This window comes from Bison bison, unplaced genomic scaffold, assembly GCF_000754665.1.
Source record: "Bison bison bison isolate TAMUID 2011002044 unplaced genomic scaffold, Bison_UMD1.0 scf7180017860731, whole genome shotgun sequence".
Taxonomy (NCBI): Eukaryota; Metazoa; Chordata; class Mammalia; order Artiodactyla; family Bovidae; genus Bison; species Bison bison.
In genome coordinates this window covers 1-13,577 of record NW_011491303.1, presented here as the reverse complement: position 1 = coordinate 13,577, position 13,577 = coordinate 1, and the positions used below count along the sequence as shown (strand labels likewise).

The 13,577-nt window shown below is 47.6% G+C and overlaps 1 protein-coding gene and 2 non-coding genes across 3 annotated transcripts; all 3 read left to right on the top strand.

Annotated features, from left to right (window-relative positions):
* The first annotated feature begins 715 nt into the window (after positions 1–715).
* On the top strand, positions 716–7,024 carry PRSS16 (protease, serine, 16 (thymus)). Its single transcript, XM_010832280.1, is given in 13 exon segments — positions 716–785; positions 862–1,022; positions 1,865–1,964; positions 2,106–2,235; positions 3,789–3,912; positions 4,145–4,222; positions 4,307–4,354; positions 4,807–4,950; positions 4,952–5,110; positions 5,975–6,116; positions 6,434–6,613; positions 6,693–6,838; positions 6,956–7,024. Coding segments are annotated over 13 exon segments (1,551 nt in total).
* A 2,189-nt stretch (positions 7,025–9,213) lies between these two features.
* Positions 9,214–9,287, top strand: TRNAI-AAU. The gene has a single exon. It is a non-coding gene; the product is annotated as a tRNA-Ile (tRNA).
* Positions 9,288–12,561: 3,274 nt separating this feature from the next.
* TRNAT-AGU lies at positions 12,562–12,635 on the top strand. The gene has a single exon. It is a non-coding gene; the product is annotated as a tRNA-Thr (tRNA).
* Positions 12,636–13,577: the final 942 nt, after the last annotated feature.

The following is a 13,577-nucleotide window of genomic DNA, read 5'->3' as shown; positions in this document are numbered from 1 at the left end:
TAGGAATAGATAGAGTTGAGAGGAGCAGGGGCAAGCATTCTGAGGCAGGAGTAATATTCTGCTGCTGCAGAAATATTCAAAGTGCTATAAGGGATCTAAGGAAAGTGGTGAGATTGTGGATCAGAGGGTGGGGATGAGATTGATAGGGAGCAGGAAAAAAGGGGAGACTGGAAAATAGACATGCCAAGACTGAAAGAGAGAGAGAGACGAAAGACAGAGAGAGACGAAAGAGAGAGACTGAAGTAGAGAGAAGATGGAAAGAGAATTGTGGAACAAAGAGACAAACAGACTGAATATTGGGGCAAATGAGGGGGACTGAAAGTATGCTGGAGGGCGGGGTGGGGGAAAGAGGGGCTCCTGAGGTAGAAAGAGATGGCCCCTGAAGGAGAGGGGAGAGTGAGGCACAGGCATGGAGACTGAGGGCCAGAGGGAAGGGAGATCAAGGGACAAGAGAGGAGAAAATCAAGAGCAGAGAGAGAATTGCATATCCAGGGGCCACAGCCACAGGGCTCTATATACAGACTCTGGCGTCCCTGCCTTGCTTGAATGGTTCCAACAGAAGCTTGACCTGTTCCAGGACAGGAGTCTGCAAACATACCTGAGCTCCTGATCAAAGACTATAAATTGAAAGGCCAGCCCTTCGGACAATAGAGGAAGTCTTGAGTGAGTGGTGGGAACATAGCCCCTAGAGCCCTCCCACAAAGGACTGGACAGCATGGACATCGGGCCTGTACCATGGCTGGGCCCTCTGCTCCTGGTTTCCCTCTGGGCGTCCTCAGCTCCAGGTAGGAGGATCCTGAGAGTCAGGCCGGGCCCCCTTGGGGAGCCCCGGCCTGACTCTTTCCCCTCCACGTCCCACAGCTTCCCTCCTTCGGCGCCTTGGTGAGCACATCCTGAGGTTTCAGGAGAGCTCAGCCTTGGGCTTGGGGCTGGGCCCAGATTCTGTGACCCTCCCAAAAGAGGGGTGGTTGGAGCAGCCACTGGACCCCTTCAATGCCTCTGACAGACGCTCCTTCCTGCAGGTAAGGCCAGGAGAGCGGAGATCCACTGCCCACCCTACTCCCTTCTCAGTCCCCCTACTCCACCTCTCAGTCTCTGCTTTCTATTCCTATCTCTACACCTCTGTCACCTCGTCCTCTCCCCATCAGTCTTACCTGATATCTGCTGTCAGTATCCCTATGGCCCTTTAGTCTAGCCCCTCTGTGTCTTAGATTTGCCCTCTATCCCCCAGTCTCCCCTTCCTTTCTTTAGCCTCCCACTTTTTTGGTCCTTGGGTCCTATCCTTCAGTCTTTCCTTTTCCCTGTCATTCACTCTCACTCCCTCATTGCCCCTCACTACCACCCCCCTTCTCCCTGTCCTTCAGATTAATCACCAAATGCACCACCAAGTCTCAATATGGAGCAAAAATCTGGACCAGCTTTGGAACCAGACCTGGCTCACAATAGGCACTTGAAGATATGTATTGAATGAATGAACAGATTTACCACTTTTATACCTACTCTTTTACACTTGCTCTCCCCACAGTCTCCAAAGGTCATCTCACACAGGCCTTATTTCTAAATCCACCTGCATTCATTAATTATTCTACAATAATTATCTCAATATAGAGCAAGTGCCTACCACTTCCTAGCCACTATTCTTGACCCTGGGATTATCAAAGTGAAAGAGCTGAAAAAAATATCTGCCCTTGTAGATATTACATTCTAGATGAGGAGACAAACAGGAGAGAAATGAACATGTAAATAAACAAGTCAATGTCAGATAAAAAAGATCCATTAGGGAAAGAGACCAGAATGAACAGGGAATAAAGAGTAGGTCAGAACTCTCACGATTCCATTTCTTCCTCCCCATCCCACCTCTTAGCGGTACTGGGTAAATGACCAACATTGGACCAGCCAGGATGGACCTGTATTCCTGCATCTGGGGGGTGAAGGCAGCCTTGGACCTGGTTCAGTGATGAGAGGTAAGAAGCAAGCATGAGGAAAGACAGGGGGAAGCTGGTGGAGGCGAGGAAGGGGAGTTGTATACTGTGAAGTGCTGTAAAGCCTGAGGTTTGCAAGAATTGACACCCACCTCACACATATCCCCTTTGGACTCTTCACAGGGCACCCTGCAAATCTGGCCCCAATCTGGGGGGCCCTGGTGATAAGTCTGGAACATAGATTTTATGGCCTGAGTATACCTGCTGAGGGGCTGGACATGGCCCAGCTCCGCTTCTTGTCCAGCCGCCATGCGTGAGTGCGGGTAGGGGATGTTTGGGGTCATGGGACTGAGGATGACTATATTTTGGCTTCTCTACATCTTTGTCTCTTCTTCCATTGCCCAAAGTTGACCTCTGAGTCCCTGGTCCCATGTTTTCTTCTCTGTCTTTCAGTGTTTTATTCTTTCTTTTTCTGTCTCTCCATCTCTCTCCCTCCCTATCCTTTATTTCTCCACCTCTTCCACTGTATTCTTATCTTTTGCTATCATACTATGACCTGCTGGTCCAGAATACCAGAATCCCTTATGTGGATGACACAGCTTCCTCACTGGTCTCCTTGTTTCTGTCCTTGATCCCATCAGTCTATTCTCCAGATGAAGAGCCAGAGTGATCATTAGACCACAATCCAGATCACCTCTCTCCTGGCTCAAATCCCTCACATGTCTCTCATCGCACTCAGAGCAAAGACAAAACCTTTGCAACATCTCCTCCACCAGCCTCTGGATCTGCTTTGGAAGCTCCTATGCTGGCTTTGGAGGCTCCCCAGTTAGCTCTCTGGCCTCTCTCTCCCTCTTACTGGGCTCCAGGTACACTGAAGTCCTTGCTGTTCCCCAGACTTGCAGGCACATCGCTTCCTTGAGCCTTTGAACTCTGCCTTCTTCAAAGAGTGGGCTTCCCCAGATATTTGTCTAGCTCCCTCTCTCACTTCCTTCAGTGCACCCTACACCTATACCAAATCCCTTCTCTTTCTTTCCTCCCTCACCTACTTTATTGTCCCCCCCAGGACTTATCTCTCCCTTTTCTGCTTTCTATCTCTGTATCTGTCTGTAATCAGTCTGACTTTCTCTGCCTCACTCTTGTCTCCATCTTTTTGTGTCCCCATCTGTATCACACTGCCTGTATATTCCTCTCTGTCTCTTAATCTTTTCACAGGCTAAACTAGTTTCCAACTGCAGTAGGATGACACTAACTACAAACTGTTTCAGAAAGGTTAGGGAGAGGAGAAAGCATTTGGGATTAAAAAAAAAAAAGATGCTAGGGTATTCCCTGGTGATTAGGTGATTAGGGCTTCACGATTCCACTGAAGGGGTCATGGGTTCGATCACTGCTAATTGGGGAACTAAAATCCCAGAAGCCTTGTGGTACTGCCAAAGGGAAAGAAAAAAAGGAAGGATGTTAGATATATTTCAATATCTGTCTCTTTTTCTAATCGTGTTTCCCTCTCCGCCAATACCTCCTAACCTATCCAGCCTAGGCCCCTTCCTCTTCCTGAGTAGCTCTCTTTGATAGTCTCCAATCCCTCCTATAATTTAGATTTTCACCTAAACTGTCTTGAAGATTTTTCTTCTCCCACCTAGTCTGGAAGTGAAGAGTGGAAGCTTTCCAAATGAGTCTCCCCTGATCTAGGCACTTGTGCGGAAATGAGTGTGTAGGTATAGGGAATCCTCAGAAATACCTCATGAGAAAAAAACCCTAGCTTCTGGCCAGGCTCTCTCCATTCTTGTCTCTGGATCCCCGCCTGTAAGTCGGGGAATCTTCAGGGATTCCTACCCATGGGAACCGACTCAGCCTCTCCTCTGACCCTAGGCTGGCGGATGCGGCCTCTGCCCGCCTCACACTCTCCCGCCTCTTCAACGTCTCCTCGACCAGCCCCTGGATCTGCTTCGGAGGTTCCTATGCTGGCTCCCTGGCTGCCTGGGCCCGGCTAAAGGTCCTGGGACCCCTCTGGGTGGACTGGGGGCAAGGAACTTGGACTGCGAGGTCCATAACTCAGATAATAGGAAAACCTCCTTCCAGACCCTCCTCCCTCCATCCCCCATCCCAATCTGCCTTCGTAAGAGTTCAGTGTGTAGAAGATCACACAACGAGTGAGTGACACAGGGGCGGGCAGATATGGGATCCCAGTCCTTCAGCCCCCAGGCTGATAACTTGTTCTCCCTCAGTTTCCCCATCTCTTTTTTGCCTCCATCGCCTCTTCCGCTCCGGTGCGGGCCATACTGGATTTCTCCAAGTATAATGACGTAAGGATGGCGGGCGGTGGGCCCGGGGGGAGGAAGGCCTCGGTGTTGCGAATCACCTGATATTCTTCCGCGACCGGACTTTAGGTGGTGTCTAGAAGCCTAATGAACACTGCGATTGGCGGATCCCTGGAGGTATGAGTTGGGGCCCAGTCGGAAGGGGATAGGGAAAGAGAAAAGGCCTTGAGGATGGGGGCCAGAGAAAACGGCTGAAGCTTGCAAGGTGTTGGGGTCTCAGAGACTTGGGAGCCCCGAGAGGTGGGTGAATTTGGGAAGGCGAGAGCTGAAGATGGGTCTGGGTACCAAGAAGGGAGAACCCAACAGGGGCGGGGCTGATACGGGGGCGGGGTCTGAGGACGGACGACCCTATCAGAAGGCTGTATTTGTGTGGGCGGGGCCTGGGGTGGGACGGCCCGGAGGAGGAGCCGGAAGAGGGCGGGGCCTCGAGCAAAAGCGAGTTTCAACTGCCCCCTGTATGAATCTGAATGTGGAAAAGTGGGGAGCCCAGGGAGGATGAGGGTCACGGAAAGGGAAAGGCCGAACCCCGGGCCCAAGTCTTCACCAACGCTGCCTTTCGCTCTTCGCAGTGCCGGGCGGCGGCGTCCGCAGCCTTTGCGGAGGTGGAGCGGCGGCTGCGCGCGAGCAGAGGGGCTTGGGCAACGCTGAGCGTGGAGCTGGGAGCGTGCGGGTCTCTGGAGCGCGCTGAGGACCAGGCCGAGCTTCTGGGGGCGGCTGCAGGCACTCGTGGGAGGTGCGGTGCAGTACGATGGGCAAGCTGGAGCGCCCCTGAGTGTGCGACAGCTCTGCAGACTCCTCCTCGGTGATCGGGGCAACTGCAAGGGCAACTGCAGCGGCTCTGCACCCTACCGCGGGCTTCGTCGGGCAGTGCAGGTGAGAACCCTAAGCACCGCCAAGAATGAGCAGAGCGAGGATTCCTGCTCCACCTCCGCTGTGTGAACTTGGGCAAGAGTAAACCCTTCTGCACCTTAGTTTCCTCGTGTGTAAAATGGGCATTACATCTCAAAAGGACCTCGGAGGTGAAATGAGGTAGGAGCAGTATGCCCTAGAGAACAGGGAGCCCGGAGCACAGTAGGCAGATGTTAGCGACTGTGCTTAATATTTTGCCTACATTGTTCTGTCCTCTTTCTGGGGCCTGCAAGAGAATCTGGCACACAGCAAACTCTCAAATAGTATTTGTAGAATGAAGGAAAAACAATAGTCCAGGGGACACAGTTGTCCTCGGGACACAGTTCTCCTAGAGAGCGGGGCTCCTAGCCTCAGACTCCCTCGCACTCCAGCCTCTACAATCCAGCTATCACTTTTCCATCGATGTCTGCACCAAATGCTGTGCGGTGTGTTTCACATATATTATCTCATTGAATTCTTAAAATAGTTCTAGGAAGTAAACACTACTATTGTCCCCACACACAACTGAGGAAACTGAGATCTAAGATATTCTCACTTGCCCAAGATCAACTTTACAGATGAGAAGTTCCTAGTCATCTAGCACCTTAATTTCTCACCCATAGGGACCTAGGTCCCCAGCACCTCTGACCAGTGACCCCAGGAAAACGCAGAAACTCACTCTTCTGACTTCTGACTTTGACCCATAGGGACCAATGGCTCCAGGCCCTGCCCTGGCTTGATGGCCCGGGGGTGGACGGCGGGCGGCGGGGTGGGGGGGTGGGGGGGTGGCCCAGGGCTGCGGGGGCAAGGAACGTATGTCTGCATATATGTATGTGTATTGTCCTTTAGGTTGTCACACACAGCCTGGGTCAGAGGTGTTTAAGCATTCCTCGAGCAGAGACAGTGGCACAGCTGAGGGTCACAGAACTCCAAGTGTCCAGCGTGGGTGACCGGCAGTGGTTGTACCAAACTTGTACCGAGTTTGGCTACTGTGAGTGACTGGCCAAACTCTCACCTCCCAAACATACGGTCTCTGCTGTGCCCAGACAAGCCATCTCAAAGTGGTCCAGGCTCATTATGCTCCTTCTGAGACACCCCCAACCTCACTCCAGACATTTTTCTATCAAGCTCTGATCATTCTAGGCCATCAGTGTCTTGGGCTGAGTGCAACTCTGAGACGACCGTGAACTCACTGAAGGGAGGGTCTGGAACTGTCTCAGTCATCACTGGGGAGAGCTCTGAACATGATTATTAAAGAGGTAGGGGGCTGGCTATATACTCCACATTGATGAATCCCTCTCTCCACAGACGTCACCTGTGAGGTCCCCGGGTGCCCTTTCTCCCAGCTCCCAGATCTGCCCTCCGAGCTTGAGCTATGTGAACAGGTGTTTGGGCTTTCAACCTCATCTGTAGCTCAGGCTGTGGCCCAGACCAACTCCTATTATGGTGGCCAGACCCCAGGAGCCACCCAAGTGCTGTTTATTAATGGTGAGTGTGCCATCAGAACTTGACTCCTTAGTGTCTGCCTGGCTGTGGCTCAACACACCATCCTTTCCTTTCTTTCCAGGGGATACAGACCCCTGGCATGTGCTAAGTGTAACACAGCCTTTGGGATCTTCCGAGCCAGCCCTTCTCATCCCTAGTGCTTCTCATTGCTTGGACATGGCACCTGAGAGACCCTCAGATTCCCCGAGCCTCCGCCTTGCGTGACAGGTAAGAGAGAAAAAGCTCTCAGTGATTTGCATTATCATTTGCATGCTAATTTGCATGTTCCTGCTCTCTACTAGCGCTGGAGTCTGAACTTTCCAAATTCTCCCCACCTCTCTACAGAAAGTCTCCCAGCAGCTGCAGACCTGGCTTGGGCTGGCAAAGAAGAGCCAAGTTAGGGGTGCTGTCTGAATCCTACACCCTCACCAACTCCAGAAGGGCCACCTCACTCCTGGATGTATCCGTTTATTCGACAAGAAAAAGCAGCTTGTTCTGAAAGAGGAAATTCCCAGGAATTCACAATTGGCAACTGTCCTGCATAAAACCATCCTATGTCTGCAAAATCCTCACTCCTGACTAAAAGTGCTTTGTTACAAAGAGTTATATAAATTAAGTGATTATTCTCAATGTTCTGTCATTTTTGTTCAGTCACAAAGTCGTGTCCTACTCTTTGGGACCCTGTGGACTGTAGCCTGCCAGGCTCCTCTGTTCATGGAATTCTCCAGACAAGAATACTGGAGTGGGTTGCCATTCCCATCTCCACAACTCAATGAGAATATTATTTTAAATGTCAAATGTCAAATAAACACGGCTCTTTACGCTCATCTCCTCCCCCTGAAAATCAGCTTCAGGCTCAAATTCTGTTCAAGTACTGGCCTGAATGCCTTGCTGCCTGTCTGTCTCTGGACTTCAGACCCTGACCTGTCTCTGCTTCTCACTGTTGCTCTCACTGGACCCTCCTCCCTCAGTCTCCAAACTCTCTCTGTCTGTAATTGTCTCTCAATCTGCTCCTGTTTCTCTGAATATCTTCATTTCTGTCTCTCTCTGTGTCTTAGTCTGGTTCTCTTTCTTGCTCTTCGTCTCTGTCTCGGCCCTTGTTGCTCATTCAGTATCTTTCTACTTTCCTCCCCTCTTGCTTGCTCTGTCCTTACTTATCTCCATTGCTCTATTTCTGTCTCTCATTTTTGGTCTCTGCATCCCTTTAGTCACTTTCTTTCTCACTCTCTCTCGGCCCCTATTCCTCTCTCTTCAGACTTTCCCTGTCCTTTGCTATCTTCTCAATCTTGCTTTCTCCGTGAGGCTCAGTTTCTGTCTCTTAGGCTCTTCCTCATTGCCTCTACTGCTCTTCTTGTCACTTCACCCTTGTCTTTCTCTGTCTGTCTTTTAGTTTTCCTTCTTTTTCACTCACCAATCTTTCCCCATAATCAAATGTCACGCTTGGGCAAGTCCAGCTTCCAATCCAAGGGGTTTAGGGTTCTGATCAAGCCTTCCTGCTGAGGACACCTAATCTCTGAGAGATTAGACCCAGTCTCACGGGGGCCTACTTGGCCTGCCTTGGCACGGCCAACAATACCATGTTCACAGGTTGGTTCAACCCTCACCAGGACCAGGAGTTAGCCAGTCAAGGGGCCTGAGTGCCTCTGGGAAGCTGGGAAGTGGAGGGAAAGTAAAGACGAGTGGGATGAGGGGAGGGATGGGCAGGAGTGTGGAAACAGAGGCATAAAGCCCATTCTGTGAGGGGTCGTTCCCTGCCTTTCTTGACTCCAAACCCTGAGGAGTAACACTGTTCTCTCTCCTGAGGATCAGTCCTAGCGCAGAACACAGGTGCTACTGCTGCTGCTAAGTCACTTCAGTTGTGTCCGACTCTGTGCGACCCCGTAGACGGCAGCCCACCAGGCTCCCCCGTCCCTGGGATTCTCCAGGCAAGAGCCCTGGAGTGGGTTGCCATTTCCTTCTCCAATGCATGAAAGTGAAAAGTGAAAGTGAAGTCGCTCAGTCGTGTCCGACTCACAGGTGCTACGCTGTAACAAACGCTGCTCTTGAACCACAGCCCCTCATGTTGAGGTCTAGCCTCAGTGATTCCCATCATCATTTAACAGTGTGCACCATGGTCTGACAGTCATGGGTGCTCGATTCCTGCCGAGAGATGAAAGAATGAGGTCTACCCTCCAATCTTCACTTCCTCTTGATTTTCCTCCTACTTTGCTGGATACTTATTTGCAAGCTTCTCCATTTATTACTTAATGGCTTTGGGGTTTGTCCTGGGCTACCTCGTCTCCTCAAGTATTCTCAGAGCCTCCCTATCAATGTGGCTGTGGTGCCAGGCCTACCTCTAAGGCAGGTTTGCCACAGTTTTGATTACCTCAGTCCTCAGGAAATAGAGTTCATTCACGCCAAATACTAAGAATTCCTCTTTGTTTCCCCCTAATTCCACGATGGGGGAGAGGAAGAATGCGATTTCTTCTTTCTTTGAGTATTAGTTTGTGGTCGTTTGGGTTCACTGTATTCCTTTTCCAGCTCCCGGAAAAGCCGTATTGATACCTTTTCTTTTAATAGCATAAACACGATCTCAGACTCCCTTATCCCACACTCCCATGTCTGGCCGGTTAGCTCAGTTGGTTAGAGCGTGGTGCTAATAACGCCAAGGTCGCGGGTTCGATCCCCGTACGGGCCAGGCTGTGTGAAGACTACCTGTTTTTCACACTTAGACACAGAAGGTGACGGTTCATCCATTTTAGGTTCACCGCTTACATCCCAGTTCATGTCTGGGACACGGAACTCTCGGGGAGAACTGTCACTGGAATCGTACATCTTTCCTCATGTTTGACTCGCATCTGCAGGACGAAAGGATAGCAGTCAGCGACCCAGCAAGCCATAGAGCATCGCTTTGGCGCATTTTGATCCACAGGGTAACTGATTCCAGCAAAGAAACTGACCTTACTGGATTATTTTCCTCCTAAAATAGACTATGAAACCATCTACACTTTCTACATTTCCACACTTGAGTCTTAACTAGATCAGCAAAAGATGAAACAAGGTTTTTCAAATGCTATGTGAAAAAACTCTATTGATACAAACACAGCAGGAAGGAAGCAGTTTTGTCAGCTGTCTCTTTATGAGCTGGAGCCATCAATGGCCAAACCTGAAACACTTTGAACAACAAATAATATAGTTTGAGATAATGATGCAAACTAAGTATAAAATATGTATTCATGAGTCCGTACTGTTATAAATCAGTGATTAAATAAGTAAATCAATGAATACAGGAGAAGGGATGTATTTTTCTTACTGATGCATTCCAACTAAGGTTGGAACTATTCTCCACCAACCCACCAGGAGATGGAGATTTAACCTCTCCCTTCTGGAATATGGGCCATCCTGACCGACTAGCTTCTAAATATCCAGGAAGAAGTAGGAAAACATAGGAAGAAACTTCACCAGGGAGAAAAACAGCAAACACTCCCTTAAAAGTGATCAAGGTTGGCATCACTAATGGTAAGCTATCCTCCTATCAAGTCACATCTGATAGGAAGTGATGGGACAAGTACTTCATCTCTGTGGTCTCGTCCAGAAACCTGTAGCCCAGGCCTTCGTGTGAAAACTATCAGACAAACCTAGACTGGAAGATAGTCATAAAAATACCGGATAAAAATAATTCATCCGCACCAAGAAATAATCACAGACCAGAGGAGGCTGAATGCAATGTGGGATCCCGTGGGTGGGGGGGGAAGACATTAGTGTAAGAACAGATGTGACACACACAAATACATGAGTTTAGTTATTATTAAAGTAGCAGTGTTGGTTTCTTGGCTTTAATAAAGGTACCGTGGTAACCCAAGAAGCTAATTAAAGGAAACTCTGAAATGGGTACAAAGAAACTCTATTGTTTTTGCAACTTTTCTAAATATACTCCAAAATAAAAATTTGTGTTTCAAAATTCGCATAGGAAATGTGTCTGTTTCCCACCACTTAAATCAGAGTTGAGACAAATGCCTGGTGGGCAGTAGGTCCATGACAGGCAGTTCTTAAAAGCTGAAGGAATGTGATTGATGTCTTCTTTGGTGAAGGACATGCAGAAATATTTACATGGTGACCTGTGCAAGATGGTACATGCTGCAGATTATTCTCCCAGAGTCCCATTCCCACACTGAAATGCAAACCAGACCAATGACATTCGTCTTCAGCCTGTAAAAGACATCTGAAATGGAGCTATACGGTGTATATTGAACTTGAAGTTCGGTGAGTTTCTCTCACAAAGTTTCAAATAACACCTGAAATGTTTTCTTTCCTAGCTTGGCCAGAAAACATTTCCATTTGTGTCAATAAACATCTTAACCACTGCTCTTTGTGACATCTTGCCCATTATAAAGGGCAAGACCGTCTTGCCCTGTGTTCCCATGACACAATCCAAGATTTTCAGACAGAACAATGGCCAGTTCACTGTTCTTCCGTGGGGTCGTCACAGAGATCATACTTTGCCCAGGCAATATTACTCACCCCTTCTTTTTTGAAGTGGGAGACCAAAGGTTACTTTAATGTTAGGTGGGTTTGTTTTCTTGTGTGTGTGTGTTTTTCTATTCTTATTTGTGTGCTTTGATTTTTAAGCCTTTGATGTGCTTAACAGCAGGTGGTTCCTAACTTAACTTAGTTTTCCCATTAATTCACAAAATACTTGATAAAGTGCAATCACATTGGGCAGAAAAATTGTAATCCTATAGCAGTATGTGATTGCAATGAAGGAGTTCTTCAAATAGAAATAAATGGAAAATGTGACCTACCTTTACAGAAGTACTCGAGAAGCTACAGTTGTTGGGAAAAAAAAAAAAACCACAAAACAAAAGTCTGTTATTGCAAAAGATACTGGCAGCTTCCTGACACTATTCACTAGCACCTGTGGAAGCAGTATTGTTTATGCGGCCTAGATATAGAACACTTGTAGCAGTCTTATAGATTGAGGCTAGAAATAATCTACACTACCTGCCAGCACTCTTCAAAGAATTTGAGTAAATAAAAATAATAAATAGAGGTTTTACATTTTCTCAAAGTCACGAGTATAATGACAGATTTGGAACAAAGAATCAGTGGAGTCTGACATCAGAGTTTGAGCTCTAAAGCATCATCGCATACTGCCTCATGCTCAGAGGAGAGGACTATTCTCTGATAATTATGCAGTAAGTGTCCATTTTAGGAACTCAGACAAGTCAAGAACTTGATGACATTTTTAATGTAAGACATGTCTACCAAAGTTTTAATTGTCTGTATTTCTGTGTCAAACATCATTCTTGCATGTTGACATTTGCTGAATTCTTACCTTCCTTTTCCCTTTTGCATGCCTTTACCGTCCACGTTGCTCTAAAATAAATATGAACAGGCACACTCCTCTCTTGTAAGATACTGCTCTTTGACAGTGAGCGTAGCAAAAGATGTGGTGAAGTCCTTTCAAGCGCTCCATTTCATGCTATGTTTCAAGACTGATAAGCACCATCGTTTTCCTTTTACAGATTCGAAAGGGAGAAGTATTAGTATCTCCCATGCTGCTGTTAAGTCATTTCAGTCGTGTCCGACTCTGTGCGACCCCACAGACGGCAGCCTACCAGGCTCCGCCGTCACTGGGACTCTCCAGGCAAGAACACTGGCCTGGAGTGGGTTGCCATTTCCTTCTCCAATGCATGAAAGTGAAAAGTATCTCCCATAGGAAGGTGCAAAAGTCAAACGACTTGGCTATCGATTTCAAGGGTTCAGAGGTTCAGAAGGTTTTTCTTGTCTTGGCTCAGCATGTAAACTTCTGTGCATATTTCAGACAAGAGAGGGTAAAAGACTTGATAGAAATTTTGAGAAAGAGTCCTGAGATTGTAGTGTTGATCTTAAGTTCTTGAGAAATGCATTGGTGAGCCAGGAAAGCGAAAACTCCTTCAAATAATGTTAGGAACCAAGGGTCAACTGCAGCTGGCTCCGTGGCTTAGTTGGTGAAAGCGCCTGTCTAGTAAACAGGAGATCCTGGGTTCAAATCCCAGCGGGGCCTCAGGCAAGACTGTTTTAAATAGAGCAAAACAAGTTTAAAAAATGAAATCTGTTTACCTCCCATCAAGCCCGGGAGTACTAGGAATGCTCTCCCGATAGCCATAAAAAGGTGGTTCTCAGACGGTCTTGAGATGAGAATTAGAACTGCCTCTCGGTGTTTCCTTCGCGTTTTAGATCAGGTCTCAGAAGTTGCCAGTTTGGTTTTGTGGGATCTCTTCAATTATGTTTGCCTCCTAGAACTTTTACCACAATGGAGTCATTTGTTTTTCTTCATGGAATCATTGAATTGTCATGTCCCTCTTCAGAGCCACCCCCTCCCCCGCGAACTCCCACCACCCCGATTTGGCACCAACTTTAGTAGTGCCTCACAGTCGCGCTTCTCAAAATTTTATGGGCATGTGAATGACCTGGTGTGATCCATTATAATGAGGGTTTTAAATAACTGCATCTGCAACAGGGGCCTGAAAGTCAGCATTTCTACAATCTCAGACGCTACACTCCTGTTCCATGGACGATACTTCATGAAGCAAGGCCAGAGACTTACTGGTCTAGTTCAGTGGGTGTGTTTTCAAGTTCTGCACTTTCATATGTTGCAGCTGTCTTCCTGAATCACTAGGTAATCCAGCATTGTTTTTACTCATTTATCCTTAGTGAATGAAATGAAATCAAAAGAAATAAAAGAAGAGGAAAGACATTCTAATATAAATTACGGTAGTGTGAATCAAGTTGTGTTGTAACTGTTTCCTCTTTTCGATGTGAAATGGACTCTTGACGATACTGGAAATTTTGGAAGGAGAAGAACTGAGGTTATATCTAAAAGAGGATAAAGAATAGTCAATGACAAAATACACAAAATTATATTCTTTTTTTTTTTTTTTGGGCAAACTGACTTTTTAAAGCATTCTTTGTTTATGAACTTCAACTGTTTAAAAAGTACATTTTG